This window comes from Clinocottus analis, unplaced genomic scaffold (assembly GCF_023055335.1).
Source record: "Clinocottus analis isolate CAN_PGR_092001 unplaced genomic scaffold, fCliAna1.0.p SCAF_17, whole genome shotgun sequence".
Lineage (NCBI taxonomy): Eukaryota > Metazoa > Chordata > Actinopteri > Perciformes > Cottidae > Clinocottus > Clinocottus analis.
The window spans coordinates 2,109,696-2,129,077 of NW_027175898.1; the positions used below are offsets into that span (position 1 = coordinate 2,109,696).

General features: G+C 44.5%; 1 protein-coding gene across 3 annotated transcripts; it reads right to left on the bottom strand.

The window, feature by feature from the left end:
- Window positions 1-1,070: 1,070 nt before the first annotated feature.
- mia2 (MIA SH3 domain ER export factor 2) lies at window positions 1,071-19,371 on the bottom strand. Of its 3 annotated transcripts, XM_068580810.1 has the most exons (28): window positions 18,902-19,371; window positions 18,622-18,755; window positions 17,656-17,742; window positions 17,169-17,469; window positions 12,252-12,518; window positions 11,956-12,056; window positions 9,433-9,564; window positions 9,250-9,271; window positions 9,050-9,138; window positions 8,674-8,745; window positions 8,108-8,218; window positions 7,850-7,921; window positions 7,637-7,741; window positions 7,374-7,496; window positions 6,985-7,158; window positions 6,784-6,874; window positions 6,617-6,684; window positions 6,456-6,526; window positions 6,265-6,366; window positions 6,025-6,121; window positions 5,103-5,170; window positions 4,571-4,656; window positions 4,343-4,456; window positions 3,761-3,919; window positions 2,980-3,111; window positions 2,773-2,825; window positions 2,342-2,528; window positions 1,071-2,237 (listed from the first exon to the last, which is right to left on the bottom strand). In XM_068580810.1, the coding sequence occupies exons 1-28, from the start codon at window positions 19,020-19,022 to the stop codon at window positions 2,017-2,019; spliced, it is 3,360 nt and encodes a 1,119-aa protein (XP_068436911.1). In that variant the 5' UTR covers window positions 19,023-19,371; the 3' UTR covers window positions 1,071-2,016. The 3 variants fall into 3 exon arrangements, with proteins under 3 accessions (XP_068436911.1, XP_068436912.1, XP_068436913.1); XM_068580811.1 differs by lacking the exons at window positions 18,622-18,755; window positions 18,902-19,371 and adding an exon at window positions 18,408-18,433; XM_068580812.1 differs by lacking the exons at window positions 11,956-12,056; window positions 12,252-12,518; window positions 17,169-17,469; ... (1 more) ...; window positions 18,622-18,755; window positions 18,902-19,371 and adding an exon at window positions 10,478-10,676.
- Between the last annotated feature and the right edge of the window lie 11 nt (window positions 19,372-19,382).

A 19,382-nucleotide genomic window follows, 5' to 3' on the forward strand; every position in this document is an offset into this window, starting at 1 on the left:
TTGTTTAGTGTGGGATGAGCGCTTTGATGGATGTTAGTCAGAGAGCTGTCGGTGCAATTGCGGGTCTGTAAATAGTTTAGTAAGAGGCTCCCTAATCTCGGGAATCCCCCAGAATGAGCTTGAACATGTTGCGGGTGAGAGGGAAGCAGAGGTCGGCCTGCCGGGCCTGCTGCCACCGCGACCCGACCCCGGATAAGCGGTGGAAAATGGATGAACGGCGCCCTAATAGAATGAAATATTTAGCAGTTTTCTACAACAATAAGTAGCTGATGAGGTCAGTAGTGCCCGCTCAACCTGTGAATGGAAAGCATGGACACGAGAATATCGTGGTATATAACAAAGTATAAGTTGTCTCGTTTACACCTCGTGAGAGAGAAGGGGTCCAGTTTGAAATCATGAACTCGACAGTTTAGTACAGTTAACATTGTGTTTCCAAAAGAATTAAAGCATACTTTGTTACATCTTAACATTAACTCATGTTACACATCTCGCTGTGCTGCATCACCTTTGTTGTTTTCATGCCTTAAGTCAAATTAACTGGCTTTTAAAAAGGTGTTCGTGTATATTTTGTTAGCCTGTGACAGCTTTTTGTTTAGTTGGGCACCCATTGAAATACTTTGAGGGAAATTGCACAATGAATAGTTAAAAGCCTACGAGGCCCCGCCCCTAAAAAACAAGATGTGCTGCTTCCAATTAGTCCCATAATTAGTTAAATAAAGAACACCTGTGTGCAATCTATGGCGTGTAATCACTGCTCTTTTGACTGCTCTCAATCTATGGCGTGTAATGACTGCTCTTTTCCAGTAAGTGCTTCACTGAGGCAGAATACAAGCACCCAGGAACTGGCTCGCCTCAGTAAAGGAGTCATCATTATTGTAATTAGTCCTACGTATGGTTTCTCCTTCTCAGTAATGTCGAACTCAGCATGGGACCTGGACTACATGGCAATTACAATCAATGCTTCTGCACGTTACACACAGCTTTATAGAAAACTAATCACACTCCGATGCTCCAATGTTCTCGGACCACAAACACATCAGTAAAAGACGAGGTGTTGTCAATTTGACAGTCTTTATTTATCTGTTAATAATTATTTATTTTTTTACAAAATTCACATGTATGTCATCTTTCCGGCTCTCTTCCAGTCCGTCCCTCTCCTGCTCGACTGCCAACATGAGTCACAGGATACTGCGGCAAACGACTACTATGAGCCGCTTCTTCTTTCTTTCTTTTTTTCAAGTTGAGGCCACACGCAAGTCCCTGTAACATAATCAAGAGCACTGTTTTTGAGTTGCTGCCGTTTGAAACGACGGCTTTGTTGATGGAGGCGAAGTCCTTCGAATGCCACAGGGGCAGCCGGGCAAGTTCAGTGACGCAGTTTATTCCTACTTTCTCATTTGACCTCTGAGGAATATTTAGAGTTCAAGATCACGTCAGTTCAGTCACAGACGAAGCAAGATCTCAAGGGAACGGATTAAGATGGCGCCCAATCTTGGTCAAAACCCACGCAGATGCTAAATGGCTAGTTTGTCTTTTTTTTTTTTAAATGACAGAAGCAGAAGACATTTCTCTTGGGCCGTCGGGATGAAATGATCACTGATGCAACGCGTGAAAGGATCGATTCTTTGCCACATACAGCATTTCAACCTTTGACTGACATTAAAAACAATTCTGGCATTCCACACACAGACACACAAACGTACAGATTAAGCTGCCGTGATCCTGCTGCTGACAGCTACAAGAACTACTTCACAGGGAAGTTAGCTGGACATTGAGAGGGCAGATAGAGAGAGAGAGAGCAGAAGCAGACGGACAGCAACAAAGTGGGCTAATGAAGGCTGATGGTTTTCCCCGGCTGTAACGCCTCTTCATTAGATAACCCCCCTCCCCGGCTAACACGTAGACGTTACAGAAAACAGAGCGATGGGAAACAGCCACCTGCCCAACCGTCCCATGTACTGCCGAGTTCAACTTCGACCGTCAGCTCGCAGCTTGAGCCAAAGACCCTGTTAAGGCTCAAATGGCGTCCTCGGGCGAGGGCGTGTGCTCCTCTGGAGACTGGCTGTGCGGCGGGGAGGGGCCGGACTGCCGAGGAGGGAAAGGGCCCATGGAGGGGTTTTGGGGGCCGTCGTGCAGAGGGGGGCGCATCAGGGGAGCGTAGTGAGGGCGAGGGCCGAGAGGCCCGCCGGGTGGGAAACGAGGAGGGAGCATCATCCCTGGAGGTGGAGGGGCCCACACTGGAGAAAATGGAGGAAACGGGGAGAGAGAGAGGATCAGATTAACCAATGTCGTGAGGAGACAACGTGGCGCCAACATGGTCTGCGAAGAGAAGACTGCTTACTCGGCATCATGGGAGGGCCCGGGGGTCCCCTGGGTGGGTAGAAATCATGAGGTGGCAGTCCATAGGGGGCTCTACGAGGAAAGGGGCCGACCATGGGGCCCATCGGGCCCATCGGGGGGCCGGGAGGGGGACCCCCGATCCTTGGATCCGCTTCAGGCGGAGTCCTTCGATCCCCAGGACCAAACTGCTGACACAGATATAAAAAAATGTAAAAAAGGTGATAGTACAGAGGCCCAACTGTTGATCCAACACACACACACACACACACACACACACACACACACACACACACACACACACACACACACACACACACACACACACACACACACACACACACACACACACACACACACACACACACACACACACACACACACACACACACGCACGCACGCTACACAAAAGCACAAAAAAAAACCAACACGTACCTCTCTGTGGTCCAGTTCACCAGGCCCGTGGCTGTTTTCTCTGTAGGAGCCATCTGCATTGTCATGAACACAGGAAATGGGCAATAATGCACAAGCTGTTTCCTGTGTGTGGTCTAGATATTCATTTGTATTCAGTCAAAAAGAGTGAAATACAGCAGGACAGTGCAATGAGGCAACAACGTGCCGCTTACGCAGGTTTCGACTTACCCGCCATGTCTGCAGGGTGAGGGGGACCCGGGGGGAGACCCCTGGGATGGAGAGGGCCGAAAGGAGGCAAAGGGCCCAGAGGTCCTGGGGGAGGTCTCCTGTACATTGGTCCTGGTTCTGGGAACATATAGCCTATGAGACAGACACACGTTGAGATAGAAAGAACATGCTAAGATTTGATCAGTGTTTTTATCAATTTTTATCAATGTTTTATTGGCAAGTCAGGATAAACGAACACAGAGCTTTACAGACAATTGCAGCTTCTCGTGTCCAAAACCTCAAAAAAAGCATCAAACGACCCGCATGCAGCGCCGGCATGCGACTCAGACGCGGATGCACATCATCCGACGTTGACTGTCAACTTGCCAAAACACAGACGCAACAACTGACCTCAGCGCTGGCTGCAGTCCAATTTAGCTGATGTCATGAGCTACACCCATGTGACTGCTGCTGCACTCAAAATGTCAGCGATGGGTTCAGGTTCCTGGAACAATGCGCCTTCAGCACGTGACATATTGTGTCAGAACGACACCAACGTGTATATGGTGTGAAATTACGTTTTTTAAAGTAATGTCAATATGACTAATATGAATGGTGTGTGACAAAAGATTTTTCCCACATACAGTAAAATAAATCTTAATCCTCGATCCGTCTATAGGCAGATCAGGTTGCGTGAGCGTCACCAGATCCGTCTTATTTTAGAAGCCGACAACCCACCAGATGTCCCTGATTCACGCTGTGTCTTTCTCTTTGTCTCACACATGCACACACAAAAACACACCTGGATGTCCTAGGGGCCCGGGCGGGCCAGGGGGTCCTGGTGGGGGGCCCCTGCGGTCTCTCTCCCACGTCGGAGAAATCGAGCCGCTGTCTGAATGAGGACCGCCGCTCCGCTCCAGCTCTCCTTGGCTACCTGGGGGCTCCACTGGACCACGAGTCACTGCGGAGAAAAGGGACAGAACAAGGAGAAGAAGAGAGGGAGGTAAAGAGGTAAAGAGGGAAGGGAAGAAGTGGAACCAATGGGCCAAAGACAAAATATCAGACAATGATGCCAGACTGAGTGCGATTGCAAGAGGGACACAAAGAGAAACTGTCGAGTCAATCTGAATAAACCGATGCTATTATAAGACATCATCACGTGGCACTATACCTCCTCTTTTACTTGCCAGAGCGCCGACAGCATGCCGGCGTACAGACCATGCTGCTGCAAACGGTTAAGAGTCAGTTGATCATGCTACCGCCGGCCGGTCTTCTCCAACGTGCGGCAAGCGTTTACTGGCGGTCTAATCTGGTTCAGTGTGCAGCCGCAGCCGGGTCTATGTGGATTGTGACTGTGTGTGTGTGTGTGTGTGTGTGTGTGTACCTCTAGGAGAAAGTCGAGCAGGTGGGCCGTCCAATAATGTCGGAGGAGACAGAAAAGGTCTGGTTTCAGATGCAGGTCGACCCAGAGGAGACGGACCGTACGGGGACCTTTCAGCTGAAAGTTCAGCGAGAGAAAAGTTAAGGAAATCTGCAGCCTACTGCTTCCAGGACGGGGTCCGGCGATCATGTTGAGTTCAATAATGCATCATTTAGTTTATAGCGCTCTAACCTCTGAAGGGCAGCGGCCGAGCCAAGCTGTCCAAGGCGTAGGGATCTTTGTCGAGGGCGTCGAGTTTAAACTGTGTGTCAGTCAGCCTGTGAGCAAACACGACGAATGTCAACAAATTAAAAAAATTTCTAGACCCCGATGTATAGTGCTATGTACACAGTATATACAAAACAGATGAAAACACGGCAAACACTTCTACAAAGTGTGTTTTTGTTTTTTTGGGGTCATGAGACACAAACATGAATGTGTTAGAGGAGAACAGAACAAGGTAACGCTGCGAAAACATTCTAAATAAAGCGTACACTTCAACTAATATTTCTTCTTTTTTTAAGTATCTAAAATAAGTTGTGCTGCTGCCCTCATCCACAGCTGAACACTGCCTTCCTCCTGTGTGACGTTAGCCCGTTTGTTCCTCTACTGTAGATGACTATGGAACATACAACCCCAACTTCAAAGCATCTGTACTATCTGTTCAACCTTTTTCATTTATTTATTTAAATTTCAGTTCAGGGGTCTGTTACTATCTACTTACTTCTGTCTAAAGAGGGCGTTCTCTCTCCTGATGTCTGTGAGGTCTCGGTCTGCTGCTCGGGCTGCCAGCTGGAAAAAACAAAAGTCAAGCCAAGACCAGAAACACAACATGACATGAGTACATGTATGCAGATGCAGTCAAGTGCAAAACATTGAGATATGTCATTTGACTGGAGGAATGATAATATAAGAGACCCCTGATCCTATGTCAGAGTAGTACGTGTGTGTGTATGTATATGCGTGTATTTGTTGCAGTAACAAAAAAATAATAGAAAGACAATAACAGTCACAACATCACCACACCACATTACCACAACATCATCAGCTGAATCTGTTGGGATATATATATATATATATATATATATATATAGATATATATATATAGATATATATATATATCTATATATATATATATATATATATATATAGATATATATATATAGATATATCTATAGATCTATATATCTATAGATCTATATATATATATATCTATAGATCTATATATATATATATATATATCTATATATATATATATATATATATATATATAGATATATATATATAGATATATCTATAGATCTATATATCTATAGATCTATATATATATATATCTATAGATCTATATATATATATATATCTATATATATATATATAGATATATATATATATATATATCTATATATATATATCTATAGATCTATATATATATATATATATATATATATATATATATATATATATATATATATATATATATATATATCTATATATATATATATCTATAGATCTATATATATCTATAGATCTATATATATATATATATATCTATATATATATATATATATCTATAGATCTATATATATATATATATATATATATATATAAAATTAGTACTCTTTTATATTTTTATTAATTTTACTAACCCAGTTATTGTGAGCCTTCTTCTCGTGTGCTGATATTTGAGTCTGGTAAGACTGTTTGGTTTTCTCCAGTTCCTCCTCCATCTCTCCCGCTCGCTGTCTGAAGGACAAAAAAAAGGCGACGTTACGGGAGAGACTCTACTGGTGTTCCCTTTGTGCAAGAGGAGGCTCACAAACGCCCTTCACCCCACTCCCTGCACATCGTCAATGTGTTTGGGGAACACCTTTTGCGGGAAAGGCTACCTGTAGTTACTGAGCTCCTCCATGGCCAACGCAATGTTTTTGTCGGCTTTATTCAATTTCTCCTCTTTCTGCGTGCGCTCCTTCTCCTCCACCGTCAGCAGCCTGCCAATGCACACGTTCATCAACATCTCGTACACATGCTATAACTTCTCCATGCAATGATAATGTAGCCCCACCACGCGGGTCCCTACCTGTGCAGCTTGAGCTCATTTTCTTGGTACATTTCTGTCATGATCTGGAGTTTTTGTTGTAACCTTTGGACCTGTGAGGAAATAAACCCGAAAGCAAATAAGCGTGGAACAACAATATAATGAATAGAATATCACACAAAGGCTTGGTTGAGGGCGGCTACCTGGTCTTGGTACTGCTCAGACTCCGACTGCAGAGATAACTTCTCATTGTCCAGCTCCTTGATGCTAACTAGAGAGGAAAACAAACAAACATTACATCAGTGACATGTCAGGTCTCTACGCTGGTATCATGGAGTGTGTTCTGTATCAGAAGACTAAATGAAATCACCTTGCAGGTCTTCTTTTGCTTTGACTTCATCGTTCAGCTTGGCAAACAGTCTGTCCTTGTCTTCGTCTACCGATTTGAGGTCTGCGTTCAGCTACAAGAAAACACACGCTCAACATATCAGCAGGCGTTCCACATACAAGTGGACAGTGATTGTAAATAATATGAAGGAGTCTGGCTGCTGGCTTCATTAAATTAAAATACCTTTGCAGCGTAGATGAGTTTCTGGACTTTCTGGAGGTGGCCCTGTGCGTCCAAGACGTTTCCTTTTCTGTTCGCTCTGCCGTTGGACGTCTCCTTCTCTCCTCCTTCCTCACAGCCCTCCTCCTCCAGGTCCGAGTCCCATGCTTTCATCCCCAGCAGCCGATCTGTCAACGACTGGAAGCGCACACACATTTGGCGTCAAGCTCATTTCTGACAACAAAAAGCGATGCAACCAAAGCCCCTCCATCAATTGCATCTGTTTCCTGCCTTCCTTACGTGGTATTTCCCCGAGAGTCCCATTATTTGAAAGCATTTAGCAGAAATCTCAAGGTAATATCACACAGCAGTGAGCCACAACACACTGTAATGAATGCCGGAACCAAACGTACCGTGATGCGCTCATCCTTGTTGGCCACATCCTGCAGCATCGTACTATGGGTCACTTCGCATCTGCTCATCTCCGCTTCCAACTCACTTACTCTCTCTGCCCATCCCTCCACCTGCTGCCTCAACTGAGGAAAGAGGTAAAGGGGCGGATGAAGATGTAAAGAGTAAAGAACCATGACTCTAGTAAAGTATGTGACTGAGTGGAACAGACAGGCAAAGCAGCACTTTCAATTCCACCACGCGCTTTATGTGCAGAGCATCCTACCTGAGCGTTGCTCTCCTGCAGCAGGGCGTTCTCCTCTCCAGCAGTTTCCAGATTCTTCTGGAGTCTGTCACTGTTCATGCTGTACACCTTCAGAGTGGTTTGTGCCTGGAGACAAAACGGGCAGCGATTTAAAACACGGTGAGACAGTGCAGAGGAGGGTTAGAGGAAGCAGCCGGGGGAGAGGTACAGTGAACAAGGGTTAGGTAACGCTACCTGCTCTTCTTGTGACTGGAGGTCTCTGGTTTCTTCTTCAGTGGTTTTCATGCTGTCTTCAAGCAAAGCTAACTGGAAGGACCAAAAATAGATAAATAATTATATATCCATCTCAATATGACACTAATGCAATGGATTTCAATTCCTATCCAACCATCATTCTTGATAAAGAATTGAAGATGTTACAGCTGGTATCGTTAGCCGTAGTGTGTGTGTGTGTGTGTGTGTGTGTGTGTGTGTGTGTGTGTGCGTTCGTACCCTTCTTTCCTGCTCTAGCCTAAATTCCTTCTGCTGGTCCAGTTGATCCTTCAGCTGTTCCAGATCCCCATCCATCTGCCTTTTAGCATGTTCTAACTGTCTGGCTTTGACCTGGAGGAGCAAGAAATCAAAGTTCAAGAGAGAGCAAAAGAGCGGTACAATGTGGAGATAACACGAAAGTCGGGTCACAGTGTCAAAATGTGATAGATCACTCATTGAAATTTGGAGAGGCAGAAACATAACTCAAACTGAATAAGAATGCTGCTTCATAAAGGCGGGATGTGTAAACAAGCAACTGTTTGCTAACAAGTTCATACAAGGTATCAACTTGATAGATGATGTGTCAATGTCGTGATTACAGGTGGTTTCTGCTGCCCCAAGTGGCCAAAATAAATCTGTATATAAATCAGTTATTGCAGGTTTCACTTAAGACAGAAGCGCAAACAATAAAATACAGGAAAAACCTATTTTCATCAAAAGAGTACCAACTGACTAAGGTTACATCTTATGAACAACAATAGACACTGTGCCAACGTTTTTCCTCTCTCTTTCTCTCTCTGCTTCACCTCCAGATCATCCGACTTTTGAGTTTGGGCCAAAACACCAGTGTCCCTCAGCGTGCTCTCCAGGTCATCATACTGCAAATGAAACACAATGAGGAAATAAATCTTAGAAGCAACACTCATGACAGCCATGACAAAAATAGTGCCTTTGAGCAGGATTTAAATGTATGTTTATAACTTTTTTTCATATCTTTGCAATGGGAGAGGTTCTACTGTTTGATCCCCACATTTCAGACAACATGCGCAAGACTCTGCATCTTGGAAATCTGATGCCATGGAAATTAAAACATATGATATGAATTTGGCTTCAGTTGGAAACACCCCGTGTTGTATCAGACTATGCCACCAGTCAGTGAGCCAGTCAGGCATCAGTACCAACCTCTTGTTGACATTTGCTGAGAGTCTCAAGGACTTTACACTTCTCGTCCAGCAGCTCCGCCACCTGCTCAGCCATCCTTCGCTCTTTACCTAAAAAAGGGAATACAATGATGTAATCAAATTAGTTTCTAACATATTTCTGCTAAATAAAAATACGAGTCATACAAATGTGAAACTAAGGAATACGTGGCAAGAACTTACTTCGATACATTCTGCTTTTGACCTGTAAAGAAAGAAAAAGAAAACAACAATGATCACATACAGTAATCAGTTTGTAGATTTGCAGACTGCATATGGAACAAGTGGTGACTTTCTGTCTTTGTTTAAACCCACACCACCTTAAGAAATGAACATGCTGCATACAAGATCTTTGTGTGTACTTACAGAGCTATAACATCTGCAGGTGAAAAGCAGCATCGTCACCAGCCCCACCAGGCTGGAGAAGATGACTGGTTCCCATGGCACCCCGTACAGGTCCGGCCCGGGTCTGATGTCATCAGGCAGTGAAGACACAACCTGAACAAAGGGGAGAGGTCTGTTTGTTTTGGAAACTGGTTTCAGCCAACACGATGCATGTTCCTTTGTTTCGCTCTATTTAACCATGTGAATTAACACAGTGGAATAGTTACTGTGGATATAAGCATCGTCTTTCTCAGTGCTGACCGCCCTGCTAACAAGTTCTGATCAAATACGGTGAATGAAATGCAAACATTACAGATGGGTCAAGCAGCCTGGCAGTCAGAGACCCACAACAAAGCTGTTGCTTCAGTAGGTAGGGCTTCTTGTGTGTAGCAAACGAACCAAACAACCGGCTTATTTCATTTTTAAGTAGTCTCAACAGTCTTACAGTTGTCCAACGTATGTACATTTAGATCGTATTAGTATCTATTGCAAGTTGTAGCCTTGAATACTCAGCTTTCCTCTTTCCTCCACACCTATTAATGAGGTGTAATATAGATAGTACATTACCAGGAATAAATATATATATATATATATATATATATATATATATATATATATATATATATATATATATATATATATATATACACACACACACACACACATATATACACACACACAAATGTTAAAAATCCTTCCATATTTTCGCAGGAAGACAAAAAGCAGGAAAGCTCAACACCTGATCAGCTCTCCTAATACTACCACCAATTAACAAGCTAACGCTAGCTAACCATTACTAGCTAACTCTGTGGACAATTACAAACACGTCTGAAATAAAAACGACTCTGAATCCCAACGTAGTCTTGACAGCTGGTTAACAGCAGTGGCCCGACACACGTGCAATCTAACACAAACTGTACAAACTCAGATGGTGTACTCGGCAATAACACTGAGCTGTTATCGACACAATCCGTTACGTTATGTCAGCTGTGTCGGCTATGCTAACAAAACCTGCCACATAACGTACATCCTTCACTTTCTCCACGGCGATACTGTAGTAAGCCTCCGCCGTCTCCTGAAAGTCGACCGCTTTGCTGGCCGAGAGGTCCCTCGCTTCCGCCATTTCCGAATTATCTCATTTGCTTCTTGTTTCGATGATAGCTGTCATTTAATAAATACAAATAAACTCAACATTAGGGACACAAATTGAAGCCGTCAACCGGGCTGGCGGCGATTTCACATCCTTTTCACAACACCGACGCTCCAGACTGGACCAAGTCACGTTGCACGTCGTAGGGGTGGCAAGATAGTGCATTTGCTCTAGAAAACTCCTCGTCTAGATTTCACTAAACTAGTTTTCCTTCATAACATAATAATACACGTGTTATAATATATATAAAATAATTAATTCATAACTATACATTGATTTAAACACTAACTGGGTCATGTAGATATCTTTACACCCCCGCTAGTGTCGTAAATGGTTCACTTGCAACGTCACCAATTGTAAAATGCCACACTGGCATATCGGAGCACTTTTAAAGTGACACCAACATAAACAGGTGTTACTACACCCAGGACTCTAACTACATCTAAACGGAAAAGTGTCAATGTCGTTGAGTCTTTGATAATCTCCCAAAATAAAAACATTAGCATTTCAAACTTAGCACGTAATATCTTTCGTACAGATGCCATATTTCTCAAGCAGTTTACGACCGTGTGTTACAGGTTGTAGAGTTGACGGTAATGGTAAGTCACAAGCTGGTCCCAGTAGGACAAAGGTGGGGACTCGACTCAGTCAACCGATGTTTCGAAATTCTACTCACCGACCTGGCCTCATTTTCGTCCATGTGAAACTATCACTAGTCCCGTCAAACCATTTTAAATGGTTTGCCTCGAGAGAAGGTGGGTTGCGAGCTGGATCGACATGTGTAATGGACCCACCAGCACTCAGGAATGTGAGTGATGACAGAGCCAACGCGAACATGAGTCCAGAGGGAAAGTCAGATTGACGTGACACAAGTTCTCTGTCTTAAAGAACCAGACCACACAGTTGGTTGACCCTGAACGATCAGCTCGAAGGACCACGGCTAGATGGTTTGCCAGAGAACCCACAGCCCTGTACACAATGATTAAAACATATGCATGTGCACTTTAAATTAAATGTTAAAACTGGGCCAGGCAACATTTCTGACCAAACAAAATGCACCCTGCTTTGACCCCCAGTCATAATGTCTACTAAAGAATGCTGTGAGGTGGGGAAAAACAGTGAAAACACATTTAATTTCATAAACTAGGCTTGTGTACATTATCTCTGTTAGTATTATTTAATGGTGTTTGGAACAAACCTGAAAGGCGACGTAGATCGAAGAAAAACTACAATGCGGTGTAGCTGTGTAGTTGGGTGTTGCACGACAAACATATTGTGCTTACGTCTTTGAGCGTTTAGTGACAATCAAGCCTCCATCCGGCCTACATGGAGTTCAATCTGCAGATAAATCTTACCTGTACAGTAAGCCATGCGAGGCGCTCCCTCGCTGCATGAACATGAGTGGCTGAGTCTTCGGCGAGCTGATGAGCAAAGTACAGAATCCGCCGCATTACCCCTGAAATCAAATTCACAAGCATGTAATCACAAATAGCATAACATTTCAATACAGTAAAAAGTAATGTTGTGCATGCTTTAGTGTTCCAGGTTTTGTCTCGCAGAAGGATCGAGGTTGCAGCGGCCACATTTCACTCCTTTTTCCTAAAATATCTTAATATCTTTTAATCCGTCTTGATACTTGAGTCATCCATACCTTCCAGTGGCTGTGGTGATGCTGACTCAGGGGGCATACTCTCTCCTTCACTACTTTTTCCCCCCTTCTCTTTCCTTTCCTGATCCTTGGTGGTCCGCTCCTTCGCTGTGCCTCCACTCAGTCGTCCATCTTTCTCTTCACCCACCCCCATCCATTCATCTCTTGCAGTGTTGGTCCTATCCAAGGCCTCAGAGGGATCCTCCTGAGCGGGCGTCTCCTCACCTTCGCCGTGAGTTGAACAGGATTCCCCGACACAGCTGGCCCCGACTGCGTTTGACAGGGAACACACATGCACTCGGAGTGAGATCATTGCAAGTTAAAAACCCATACTATCAAATTAACTTCAAGAATATCTTTGTGGCCATGAAAAACACTTGTGTTGGTTTATGCTGCCGATGTCGGGTTCACCTGTGTTTAAAGTCTTTTTCACTCTGGCCAGCAGCGCTTCCAGCTTCTGAAGTGCGATGAGCGCTCTGGTCTTTTTCTTATCCTCCCGCGGTGCGTCCGCGAGCCTCGCGCTGGGAGCCACCAGAGCTTCCTTGTGATGAGCCAGAAGCCTCTCTATATCCATCAATATCGAGCCATCGTTATCAGGGTCACCGGTCGCTGTTCCCGTGTTCCCCAACACGTAATCCAAAAACTGCAGTTTGTGTCGCCCGAAGAGCTCCAACAGAACGGTCGCCTCATCCGCGCTCATGTGGGCGAGGAGGTTCTTGTAATGTGGGGCGAGGGTTTCAGTCTGGACGGGGCTTTCCGTGGGGTGAGAACGACCCCCCGTTGAGGACGGAGTCTCCACGACAGGAGGAGAAGTGTGCAAATCTTGCGTGTCAACCTGACCCAAAACAGTGGTTGCACCCAGTGCTTGCTCAGGAGGGAGAGCGACGTGTACCGTGGCTGTGTCGCCTGTGTCAGAACCCAAACTCGGGGCAGACTCTTTGGATCCCTCAGTTTCGGTGACGGGCGATCCGAAAAAGCTAAAGGTGCTTTTGAAAAGGCCGAACGCTCCTCTACTTCTAGGCTCTCTTGGCCCTGTACTGTGACCGTCTGACGGAGGGCTTTGTTCAGACATCACAGCCGGGCTTTGAACGAGGTCAGCGGACGACACTGGAACCGCCATCGCTTCGCCTGTCCCGAAATCCTCCTCCCTCTCTTCCCCCTTTGTGTCCTCTAATACTATCTTAGGATCAGAGCGTGCGTGCTCATTTTCCTTCTCAGAGGAAACCCCGTTGCTGATGGTTTCGGGGTCTTCAAGCTCAGCGTTGTAGCCCTCACTGGAATCCAGCTGATCATCGACGAGCTCAGTTGTTTGGCCAAGTGAGAGTGGATCTGTACTCTCACTTAAATGTTGCCAATGGTTGTTTTCCCCCTCATCTCTTTTCTCTTCCTTCACTCCCTCCACCTGTACTCCATCCTTATCCTTCTCCACGCCTTCAACTGGTACAGACTGACTCGCTCTTACCCTGTCTGCTAATATTTGATCATTGTTGGCCACTGGATTTTGCTTCCCTGTCTCTATGGCCCCTTCCTCTATTGCGCTCAACATTCTCGCAGGATCATTTCCATCTCTGTCCTTTACAAATCTGTCTTCGCTAGCCTGAGGACAAAGGTCATTTGGACATTTGAGGGTCCCCTCTTCCTCTTTGTTCCTCATCAAACTCTCCACATTCTCCATCTCCTCCTCTTTCATTTCACCCCTGACCTTTTCTTCCTCTTTCTCCTCTTTTTCCATCGGTGGGTTTTTAGCCCGGCTCTCAGATGTTGAGAACACAGATTCCGAGCTGTTCACACTTTCTGGCTTTGGACTGTCTTTCTTAGAGTGAGGCAAAAAGTGGAGGCTGTTTTCCATCTCTTCCTCAAAATAAGACTCTGCTTGTTTTTCTTCATCCTTTTTAGTATCTTCTTCCTTCACTCCTTCTACCACCTTTAACTCTGCCTTTTCCTCCGCTTCTTTTAATTCTTCCTCGTCCTCCTGCTTTACCTCTTTGAACTCTTCTATCTCTTGCTGCTTCCACTCTTCCTTTAACTCTTCAACTTCCTTTTGTTTCCTTACTTCCTTTATTTCCTCCGCTTCCTCTGGTTTCCCCTCTTCCTTTATCTCCTTCCCTTTCTCCTGTTCCCCTACTTCCAATATATCTTCCACTTCCTCCTGTTTCCCTACTTCCAATATATCTTCCACTTCCTCCTGTTTCCCCTCTTCTTTTATCTCTTCCACTTTCTCTGGTTTCCCCTCTTCCTCTATCTCCTTCCCTTCCTCCTGTTCCCCTACTTCCTTTATCTCTTTCACTATCTCTGGTTTTCCCTCTTCCTTTATCTCTTCCACTTCCTCCGGTTTTTCTACTTCCAATATGTTTTCCACTTCCTCCTGTTTTTCTACTTCCAATATATCTTCCACTTCCTCCTGTTTCCCCTCTTCTTTTATCTCCTCCACTTTCTCTGGTTTCCCCTCTTCCTCTATCTCCTTCCCTTCCTCCTGTTCCCCTACTTCCTTTATCTCTTTCACTATCTCTGGTTTTCCCTCTTCCTTTATCTCTTCCACTTCCTCCGGTTTTTCTACTTCCAATATGTTTTCCACTTCCTCCTGTTTTTCTACTTCCAATATATCTTCCACTTCCTCCTGTTTCCCCTCTTCTTTTATCTCCTCCACTTTCTCTGGTTTCCCCTCTTCCTCTATCTCCTTTCCTTCCTCCTTTTCCCCTACTTCCTTTATCTCTTTCACTATCTCTGGTTTTCTCTCTTCCTTTCTCTCTTCCACTTCCTCCGGTTTTTCTACTTCCAATATCTTTTCCACTTCCTCCTGTTTTTCTACTTCCGATATATCTTCCACTTCCTCTGGTTTCCGCTCTTCTTTTACCTCCTTCTCTTCCTCCTGTTTCCTCTCTTCGTTTATCCCACCCACTTCCTCCAGTTTCCCTATTTCTTGTAGCTCTTCTACGTTCTCTTGTTTCCCCTCTTCTTTTATCTCTTCCACTTCCTCTTGTTTCCCCTCTTCTTTTACCTCCTTCTCTTCTTCCTGTTTCCCCTCTTCGTTTATCCCACCCACTTCCTCCAGTTTCCCTATTTCTTGTAGCTTTTCTACGTTCTCTTGTTTCCCCTCTTCTTTTATCTCTTCCACTTCCTCTTGTTTCCCCTCTTCCTCTATCTCCTCCACTGCCTCCTGTTTCCCCACTTCCTCTTTCACCCCCCTCACTTCCTCCTGTTTCCCCTCTTCCTTTATCTCCTTCACTTTCTCTACTTCCTTTGCCTCCTTCGCTTCCTGTTTCGCCTGTGTTTTTATTTCTTTCCCATCCCGCTGTTTCACCTCTCCCTCTAACTGTTCTATCTTCTCCTGCTTTTCCGCTTCCTTTGACCTCACTTCCTTAGTCTCAGTCTCTTTTCCAGAGTCTCTAGCTGTCTTGAGACCACTTTTATTCAAAAAGTTTGTCCCAAACTCAATTGTCTTAGTTTGAACTGGCTGGAGGTTGTATTCATCACCATGTCTCTCAGTTTCTTTAACAGTTTCCTTTAGCGCGTGTGCATCACCAACACTTTGAGTGGCCACCTGTTGCATATGTGGAGACGCGGAGTCCTGATCTGCACTGTTTTCTGTCTGTGTTGTGCTCTCACTGGTGGAAAGCGTTCTTCTGTCCTCCTCTGAAGCCTTTTCAGTACGGTCAGTACTTTTATTAGTAGAACGAGATGATCCATTACCAGCCTCTCCCTCCTGTCCTATCTCACCCTGAGGTGTCTCTGTTTCTGTGCTGTCAATCATAGCTAGTGAATCTGAACTATAAGCATTGGCTTCTACACTGTGAGCAGGTAGAGGTTCATCAGACACAAAATTAATGTCAGATTGTGTCAAAAAATCCTGATCCTTGATGCTTACAGTTTCACTCTCGACCCCTCCTGCTTCTCTGTTATTAACCTCAGCCTCGTTTTCTATTGATTTAGGCATCTGATGATATTTACCTTTCATTTCTGTAGATTTCTCTTTCTTGTGATCATCTGAAACATTGTCTTCCTCCATTCCACCTTCAGTCTGGGACGTTTTCTCGAACTCGGTCTGAAGAAAAATGTCTTCTCGGTTGACTTTGGATGCTGCATCTTCAGGTGAGACATGGTCCTCACTCCTGTCTGAAGTACCTATAACATTATAGTTTGGTTCAGCATTGACTTGGATCTCTGGTGGGACATTCTGGTCTTTCGGAGGTTCTTCCACCTTTGATTCATTGGCAGTCTCTGTCTCTACCTCCTCTGCACTTTGAGGTTGACTGGTATCCACATTCTCCGAGCCTGTCGCATGTTCTAAGCTTTTGTCCTCTTCTGTCCCCTTTAAACCACTTCCTGCTCTCTCCTTAACTTTCTTCTCGTCTTTCCTGAAGCCTAAAATGTCCCCAATCCCCATATCCAACCAAGAGCTAGACGCCGGCTGTTCTTCCTCCTCCTGGATTGTCTCCTTGGCCTCTTCTTCCGGCGTTGCCTTGTGCTCTGGCTCCTGATTGGTCTGGCCGAACCCCAACGTGTTTGACAGCCCGCTTCCCAGCCAATCTAATGTCCCCGTCTCTTTCCGCTCCTCTTCGTGTAATTGGCTGCCTTCTAGGTCCAGAGTCATCTTCCTACTCCTGAACCTTTCTGCCGGTTCCTCGCCATCTTCTCTTTCTTCATCTTGCTCTTTTTCTGACGCTTTTTCTGTCCCTCCTCCAAAGCCCAGCCACCCAGTCATGGTTGACGCCAAAGAGTCTGCATTTTCTGTCTCTTGTTCTGTACTTTTCACGTCAGGTTTCCCTTCTCCTCCAAACCCCAGCCATCCTGTCACAGATGAAGCGACAGAAACTTTGGCCTGCGTCTCGGTTATCTCGTTGGCTTCCTCCTCTTTAGCCAGACCTAACCACCCTGTCACAGAAGAACCGAGCCAGGAGGAGGGGGAGGGGTCAGACCCACCTTGTTCCATCCGAGTCGCAGGAGTCTCCAGCGCTCCCTCCTGAGTCCCGGCAGCGACGTCGCCAGCACTTTTGCGTTTGTCCTCTTCTGCCGATGTTTCGTCGGCTACCGGTGCCGCAACTACAGATTCTGCAGGGGGTTCTTCTGGTGTCGAAGGACTTTCAGCACTTGTGTCATCGGGGTGGGGAGTGATGTGGGCAGTTTCTGACTTCTGGTTTTTCTGATCATCGTCAGTATCACCATCCAAATGACTGGAGTCAATGGGGTAACCAAACTCATCCATGCAGAAGAAATCAGATTTCTGAATGGAAAAAAAGGAAAGTCAGGAATAACAGATTTAACATACTACTATAGCAACTACTGATTTGGGGTTAAATACTGTAGCATATCACAATATACAATTACACTCTATTCATTAGCAACCATGTGCTATATAGCCTCTATGAAAGAGAATTATTTGATCTAAGCCTATAATCTGCCTATTCACCTGTGTTTCCAATACTTTCTCCGTGGTGGCGTAAACCTGCTCCTCCTGCACCGCTTCCTTCGGGAAATAGCCAAACTGTTTGTCAATCTGAAAGCAAAAGGAAGCAGAGTTCTGTAAAGGCCACAAAAAACACGGCAGCATTGTGGACGAATGCAGGGAAGGAGCACACGGCAATCAAGAGGAAAGGAAAATGAAAGACTGACGAAAGAGGACGAAGCACATTTTTTATATTTCCTGGAAAATTTCCCACTTCGTTTTAGTCTCTGTGGCTATGATAACGTTTATGGCTGAAGTGATGCAAATGAAGAAGAACAAATGTACTAGTTAACAGCTGTAGTTCCATCAGAAACGAGGCTTTGATTGTGAGCCTGATTAGATCACACAAAGACTTTGTCCAAGAACTCATAGAAATTCAGGTCTTTACTTGCAACTACACAGCATGGCTTGTAGAAAGGGGATTTCATTTCTGTTATTTTTAAATATATATAATCTCATCTCATCCAAAAGCCACTCGATGCCATCTTAATCAATAATGAAATGTCTCTGAAAAGCAGAGCAGTTCTTATACAGTTGATGTGTAAAGTGATTAGCAAAATAAATGGCTCACAGATGGTGATCTTGGGTCAGCACATTATTACATTAGTGTTTACAATCCATTACTCATTCAGCCTGTTTCCATACACAATTACACCATAATATAAATGAACTGGAACGCTCTCACAGACATTTGTGTTTATCAGGGACAGTGTTACCATGACTTAGCCAATCAGTGCATGATTCTGATGATTGCAGCTGATTAATTCCAACCTCTGATGATGAATTTATTCACCTAAACAGCACAAATGTCATAAAAGAGGATCATTAGGATATCTCTCTGTATTATAATCAGGACTAATCTCCTCAATCTAGAACCTTGCACAAGGGAGTGTTTGAATTATGAGTGAGAGATGGAGCTGTCAGACTCACGCTTCCTGCCCAGAGGTCTCCTCTCTTTCCGGCCAATTTGTAGTAAACAAAAATGGTGTCCCCTCGTCTGAAGCTCAGGAAACGGCAGTCCTTGCCATGGTGGTCTCTGATGGCCTGCACTCTGCTCATGAGGCCTGCGCACGCACAAACACACACGTGATTGAATAACACACAAAAAACAACAACACAGATTACAATCATAAAGAAAGTTTCTAAAAAAACAGACATATATTATATATAAAACGGATCTTAAACTACAATATAAGAATTCAAAACTTACTTTGACATTCAGAATCCCCACAGATCTTGTAGTCAGACAGTGATCCCAGACTAAAGTGAGGTAAAATCCAAAATACCATGCCTGTACACCACAGGATTCTGCCTGCGAGTAAAACAGCCATTTATGTTGTTTAAACAGGAGTGTGTCAAGAGGAAATGTCCATACTACGTCTGAAATAACTAGTTGTGCTGGCAAGTGGACATTGGCTCTGAGCTGCTACCGTGAAGAAGACTCAATGGTAAATAAGAGGTCTGAGATTAGATACAAGGCTAGCTTGAGGATAATCATTAACACACAAGAGCTGTTTGCAAAACAGCAATATCTACACCCTCGTCAAAGGTTTTGTTTTTATTTTATTCCAGTTCAATATTACAGAGGAACTTCAATAATGGACTTCTCCCAGTGGAATAAAAATAAAACAAAAACACTTTAAAAAAGTTGGCAGCCGATCTTTATGTTTTCAGGCTACGTCATGGAGGTT

Coding starts and splice junctions, on each gene's coding strand:
- mia2 (XM_068580810.1), bottom strand. CDS start 19,022: ATGGCTGTTTTACTCGCAGGCAGAATCCTGTGGTGTACAGGCATGGTA. Junction 18,756..18,901: donor TGGGGATTCTGAATGTCAAA/GTAAGTTTTGAA, acceptor GTGCGTGCGCAG/GCCTCATGAGCAGAGTGCAG. Junction 9,139..9,249: donor CAAAAGCAGAATGTATCGAA/GTAAGTTCTTGC, acceptor TCCCTTTTTTAG/GTAAAGAGCGAAGGATGGCT.